General features: G+C 36.3%; 1 protein-coding gene across 1 annotated transcript in view; it reads right to left on the minus strand.

Moving 5' to 3' along the window:
- LOC6030833 (myotubularin-related protein 8) overlaps positions 1–6,645 on the minus strand; it is a 32,567-nt gene extending 25,922 nt beyond the window's left edge. The window contains exon 1 of the mRNA XM_038260057.1: positions 6,326–6,645. Within this exon, the coding sequence (XP_038115985.1) occupies positions 6,326–6,349 (24 nt within the window). The 5' untranslated portion in view covers positions 6,350–6,645. The remainder of the gene's footprint in view (positions 1–6,325) is intronic.
- Positions 6,646–7,186: the final 541 nt, after the last annotated feature.

A 7,186-nucleotide genomic window follows, 5' to 3' on the forward strand; every position in this document is an offset into this window, starting at 1 on the left:
AAGTGACCAACCACCAGAGGTTTAGTGTATTCTGAACATTTTATCTTTATTTTTCAAAGAATTATACTGCCACTATTCGCAAAAATGTCCCATATGCAAATACAGTCAAGGCAAACCTTTCATGAAAAAATTGAATTCTTCTGGTTGTATAAAACAAAGTACTGGATATTTTTGGAATTTCTGAAAGATTTCGAGAAGAGACATGATTTTGAACCAACCTGTATCATTAATTCAGAAGTGATGAAAATACATATGAGACATTAATGCGAATAGGGGCAGTATTAGGGTTTTCAAATGTGTTCAATGTTTTGTTTACGATAGATATCAAGAAACAGTTAAATCTTATCTGTTTTTTATTCAACAAGCTTTTAAAAAATCTGTAAAAAATAAATGACATTAAGGATGCCAATACAGCAAGATTTATGTTAATTTCATATTTTTCTTACTCAATAATTTTATCAAAACTTCACCTGGGTTTAAAAAGGTGAACAAATTCATGCAAGCTTCAATACTAAATATCATGCACTATTTTTTTCCTGACGTGACTTTGTCAAAACCTATAAGGGTACAATCAATATAAATGTTTCAATCAGCAGCGGATGGCATCCAACATATTGCATCCTGCAGAAAAAACGACACTCAATTGCATCCTGTCTGCGGTTGCTCTTTGCGCTGTCAGTTTCTTCTTTTTGGTCATTTAACATCCTTTCACCACGCCTGCAGAATGTCCAATTCGAGGAAAAAGCGTGACCTACTATTCACTCTCTCTCTCTTTCTCTCTTGCTGTCTCTCGTGCTCAGAGAAATGCATCCCTGCTAGCAAGGTCAAGGTCAGGAGAATAATTCTCAACGTGTAGCAATGCATTGGGCTGCTCTTTCCACTGCTGCAATTGTTACGTAACTAAACGGATGCACCCAGAAATGATAATTTTAAAGCTATCTTTTTCTGTGTTTTTCTTGTTTTAAGGAGAACCGAGAAAACTTACAACTCTTCTTATGTCATTTGAACCAATAAAATTGTTGAAATAAAAAAAGACAAGAAGCTGTGGCTCGAAACATTTTTCAACTCTAAATAGCGAACCCAGCGGAGCCAAGAGGAAAGCCAGCCAGAAAATCTTGAATAATGTATCAGTTAAACTCGTAAACTGTTAAGATGTTACCCCAAAGGCTGGTTCGACACTGAGATGGTTTGTGTAATGTGAGTCAGTCGTTGAATCATAAAATAAACCTTATCATTTGTTACGTTATGGCGAAAGGTAAAAAAATGTAAAGAATAAACCAGCCAATGAATCAATTTTAAGGGAACAGCCAAATGCAAGGAAAATATACAAAATTGTGTTTTTACTGATTCACTGTAAAACTTGTCCCTTCCTCACTTCGGTTTTTATGATTTGATTGGAAATTTTCTCATTTTGTTGGAACAAACGAATTCGATGGGAGTTTTAATGACTCAAAATTTAAAAAAAACTCATCAAATGGTCAAATACATTATAGTTTAAATCTCTGCCATTTCAACACTCAAGTTGCTAATCTAATCTAATCTAATCTGACCCTAGCGCAGCCAGTCTTTCGAGGGCATCCTGGAAAATGCCTGAGGTTGATTAACGCCTAGCATCCTCTTGTCATTATTAACAATTGCAGTGCCCCAATGCAATAAATTGCTTTGAAACATCACAAACGTTAAAGCGGCCAGGCCAACTGCGTAAAGTTAACCGCAAAGATGATTCGTTGAATTGCATTGAGTTTGAGCACGAGTGTTCAAACAACAATACATTTCTGAATCTACAGGGGAGGAACACTCAAGTTGCTCGTACAAAAATTCGATTGATGTGTCATTTTCTGGAAAATTTAATGTAGTTGTTCGAGACTTCAACACACCAGACAGTTTTGTTGAAATAACAAAATATTTATTATAATTTTCATGTTTCTGGTACACGCCGGTACATTTCTGGATTTTTTTTAAGTTTTTGCTTTTTGGGAGTTTTTTAACACCCCTGACTAAAAATGGTTTCAAAAACACCCAAAAAGCAAAAACTGGAAATTTGGTTTATTGGACCTTTTCAAAAAATACATAACTCCAGATTTTGTAAAATGATTGAAACTTTCAATTCGTGTTTTGAAACAGATCCCCGGCTCGAAACATCGAAAAACGAACAAAAGATGCGAACCGGAGAAAGTCTTGAAATTTTTAATTTCTGGAAGGCATTAATTACCGTAAACTGGGGTCAATCGGGACACATGGGGTGAATTGGGACAGCAGTTTTAACCATGTTGGAGCACAATATTTTGATTTTTCTGGTTGGTTTCGGTTAGAACAGACTCAGGCCAACAAAATGTGTACATCCATTTCCTAATTTAAAAGCTTTAAGTGTTCTAAAAACTGCTGTCCCTATTCAGACTGTAGTCCCGATTCACCCTAGATTACGGTACCAAATTATCGGTTTACCGCAAGTGTAAAATTTAAATTGTTGCACATTTGATTATTAAAATGAGACATGGTGTTTTGCCGAAAAATCTTGACAAAAATGCTGGAAAATTTTTGAAATTTTTTAAAGAACTTCTTCTGAGCGATAATTTTACAAAATATTAATAATATTGTCAAGATTTTACAGCGAATAAATATGTTAAATATCAAAGAAATAATTCAACAAATAAGCATGAGATTTTCAAATATTCACATTCAAAAATGTACTTAGAAAAATCTATTTGTTTGTATGTTTTAGCAAACAATTATTGCTAATTCAACACTTTATTTCTTTCTTTCATAAATTATTTATTTTATTTTATAATTGTATTTATTTATTGTAATTTTACCAAAAACAAGCAGGTTTTGATGCAGGTATTTTTATAAGCTTTTCCTGTCAAAGGAAATTTGATCAAATAAACTAAACAATCAACCAATCAGTCGAAATAAAAAAAAAGATATGTTTTATTCGCAAAAAAATTTCATACAACTGTTTTTTATCGTTCTGCTTCACCACCACTTCTGAAAAAAAAATGGTTTAGCGCAAAGAATTTGTTTGAAACTATTTGAGCTAATGATGCTGATAATGTTGAACGAATTGTAAAACCTTACAAAAAGAACCTTTTTTAACTGCACTGGAACGCCCAACGCATGTCCAACTTACACGGACGCCCAAGCCTTGTTTTCAGTGATTTGTGATGTCTAGATATTCTAAAATTTAGCAGAACTTGATTTGAACAAATCTGTAATTTCTGCGACCGAATGCATCGTTCCACCTTTTTTGTAACGACTGCCTCTGTGAAGTTTCGATGATTTTATTTTTACACGAAAAAAAAAAATTGTAACAATGTTTTTGATCGCAAAAATTACAGATTTGACCAAATTAGGTTCTGCAAAGTTCTAGGATCATCTAGACATTCTAACACACCACTGGAAAAAAGAATTGTCTTGATTGGTTGAGTAATGCCCGAGAACCAGCGAGTTGAAGTTACCATTCCAACTTTTTTGGAGCCTTGAACAAAAAAAATCGAGACGTTTTTTCTCAAATCTTTTGCATTATTTTCAAAAAATACTCATACATAAAAGTATGTCAAAACCTACAAAAAAAAGCTGTACTCTTTTAAAAGGTATATACAGTCGACTCTCTGGTTGACAATATCCAAGGGACCGTCGAGGAAGAGAATCATCAGTTTACAGAACGATGCAAAATGACGACTCGATTGAAAATATTTTTTTTTTTTTGATACCCAGCTATGGGAGAGAATCATGGCAACGTCCATCAAACAAAAACAAACTAATGTCAAACACCCTTCAAAGCTTCGTTTCGCCAAGAAAAATGTCTATGCAAGCCATGAGAAAGTAAAATTATTGACAACCGGAAGAGATTTTTAAAGCAAACAGAAACCAAGGGACCGTCGAGGAAGAGATCACAGAGTAACCCAGAGGGAGCACTGGCATTTAATTTATGGTTGCGTTACGCGGTACATCGTGGTACATCCCCCCTTTAGCAACACTTTTGATTGTCGTGAGCCTTAGAGTGAACTGACTTTTTAAGCGTTACTTTTTTATCGCAGCAACCAGGTGCAATCTTTAGTTGTCAACATTTTCCAAAAGCTCTACATCAACAAAGGGAATTTACTGACGGCTATCGTGGATAGGTGCTGGAAAAGTTGGAAAAAGAACTTGGAACCACCGCCTTTCACCGGGTGGGCCAATGCCCGCCAAAGAATTAACTGTTTCGAATGCTTCATGCTGGCAACGCTAGGCTTTCTGTACCAGGTTCTCACTGGAGATGTGGCTTCGCGTAATCAATTTCAAGTTCCAATTCCAACAGAATTCCAGTGATATTTTCAGAAAACTAAACTTTCTTCAAAGTGAAAATTTGTGCGGAATTGTTTGGGACAGTTTCCGTGGCCTTAAAATTTCTGACCGAATGCTTAGTCAGAACAATTTCTCTGGTCAGTTTAAGGAACGAAGGAACATACCACTAGGAAAATATGTTTAGCATTGCATATGGAATCTTATTGTTTATATGTTTGATTTTCATTTACAATCCTAATCCTAGTCTGATTTGATAAACAGACTTTTCGACGTTTTGAGACCCTCTCTTTTCTTGTTGACCACACTTTTATTTGTATGGAGCGTGAACAATCGCCAAATGGTCATTAAACCATAATATGACTAACTTCGTAAGATAGCACCTGGACGTTAGGAAAACTGCCTGGGTTAGGCAAAAAGATCCTGCCTAATCCACGGGCAGCAATTTTGACTCGGCAGCATATTCATTATCCATATGAGAGTGAAACAAAAAACCCGAAAGGAAGCAAACCCCACCAGATGCTTTTTTTCCACCGTCAAATCTAAGTTCTTGGGTGGTTCTGATGGACATTGCAGGCTTAGACTGGATTTTAGCTGCTTCCCAAGGTCTTTTTCCCCCAAGGTCTTTTAAATTACAAAAAATCAGAACTTGAACTGAAAGAAATACAAAATCGAAGCCTTGATGGCTGGCACTTGTCAAAACAAACAAATCTTACATATCCTAAGTTTACTATGATGAATAATTTTCTTCATCCAACCCGTAACGCTCAAAACATAACGTCGAGAGCCGCTACCTTTCCAAAGGGTATACTCGTAACCGAGCCACAAATTTTTCTGACAACTGTTCGGACTGTTCTCTCTGGATTACTCTGTGAAGAGATCCTTCAAGCAAGAGAAAATATCGAGGAATAAAGTCAATCGAAGTATGCAGTTTAAAGGGACTGAAGAATTCATCGATAGATGGAGCAATATTGATATCGAGAAGATCGACAGCCAGAGAGTCGACTGTACATGTTAAATTAAAAATAATTTATCAGCGATGAATACACTGGTTACACTCTGCACAGAAAAAAATAATCATGGTAATATTTCATCTGGAAAGGGGTACATCTTTTATGCCAGAAGAAAAAAAAATGTAATTTTACCTCTGAAAATGTGTAATTTTACCACTATTCTGGTGTAATGTCACATTTTCAGTGTAAATTGAGGTAAACTTATATCATAAAAGAGGTAATATTCAATCTTCTAAAATTACACCTTCCAAATTTACACTTATTTTTGCTGTGTGTGATGGATGGATCCGAATAATTTAACATTTGTACAAACATATGTTATTTTACATAAATGTTATTTATTCATTCAAGGTAATGTTAGTGCACATTAGGATGACAAGAAAAGGACAAGGAATTGAATTTCCTACAAAAAAATTACACATGGACAAATTTGATCGATTTACATTTTTTCTTAAAACTGCGCTTAAAAACTTGTGTCGTGGAGTCAATATTGTGGTGCCTCCCGTTTCACCTTAAGTAAGTCGTGGTGGCTAATCGGGTCACATGGGGTGAGTCGGGACATCTATTTAAGCCGTGTTTAACAATCCTTTGATTATTTTTTCATAGATGTGTTTCAAACTGGCACTAGCAGGATATCGGTCGAATAAAATTATAACTACAATTAGTTATAAACAACAGAAGCAAAGAGTTATTTCCTGGCATTTGGTTTCCGTCAAGGAGTATTAAATCAGGATAAAACTAATAAACAGCGTCTATCTGCATTCCAGTTCCTTCTACAAGTGACCTCCACGGTTAACCCCACAACAAAACTAATAAACCTTCATGCAGTGGTGGATAGTTTCTACAAACTGCAAGCAAAGCCTTTAGGCTGTCTGCTGGAATGTAACAACCACCAGTGCAGTGATAATTTGCAGCCTATGTGCCTTGTGCTGCAGTTCATACATAGCTGACATGTTTTCCAGGTGAGTGGTTCTCCAAGTAGGCGTGCCAGTTTTTTTTGTGATCCAACCCAGTGCCTTTGATCGACCTACCTTTGGCGTGGTAATATGCTCCATGATTGATATCTATCGATCCACTCTGATAACAGGAACTCTAGCAGCTGTCGCCTTAAAAACACTGACACTCACACAAATTTCCGATGAGTTTTGCGACCAAACGTCTTTCTTCGCGGTTTAACTTAGCCACAACCCCACAAACAATCGTAGATTGAGTCCCTAATCACCCGAAGGTGATAATTAAAGGGTTGAAAATAGGTTTATCACTAAGAACTGGCGAAAACATTCACGCAAACACGAATTGGAAATAATTTTCACCTGAACAAGCACAGACTGCTTGACAGGGGTAGAAGACGTCAGATTGACACAAGCTGTTTGCTGGATTTGACGATATCTTGCGGCACTGCGGCGAACTAAACTGCGCTGAAAATGTTGTGTGCGAGTTTTTGATGAAGCGCGCAATATGATCGTTGGCACGTGTTGCGGAGGAATAGAATAAGTTAAAATGTTAATAAACTACAGAGCGGATTCGTTCATTCGGATTTCGCTACTTCGAATGTCCGCTAATTCGAACGTATTCGAATTAAAAAACAATCAACCGTCAAAACCAGTTGTCAAACTGATGTTGACGTTTCAACACCATTGTGTGGCAATTTTCGAACACGTGGTTCCAAGCTTTTGACAACTGTCAGTCGTTCCAATTAGCGAAATTGGATTCGCTCATTCGATTGCAGTTCCATTCGAATTAGCGAATCCGCTCTGTAACTCATCGGTCTTTTTGAAAATATGAAATAGGGATATATCATTGGGTTTGGTCTATGTTTGGGTAAGAAGTTACTAAATGGGTAAACATTTCGGGAATTTCAGCACATGATTTTTTGGTAAACTGAGCCAGAA

This window comes from Culex quinquefasciatus, chromosome 3 (genome assembly GCF_015732765.1).
Source record: "Culex quinquefasciatus strain JHB chromosome 3, VPISU_Cqui_1.0_pri_paternal, whole genome shotgun sequence".
In the NCBI taxonomy this organism is placed as follows: Eukaryota; Metazoa; Arthropoda; class Insecta; order Diptera; family Culicidae; genus Culex; species Culex quinquefasciatus.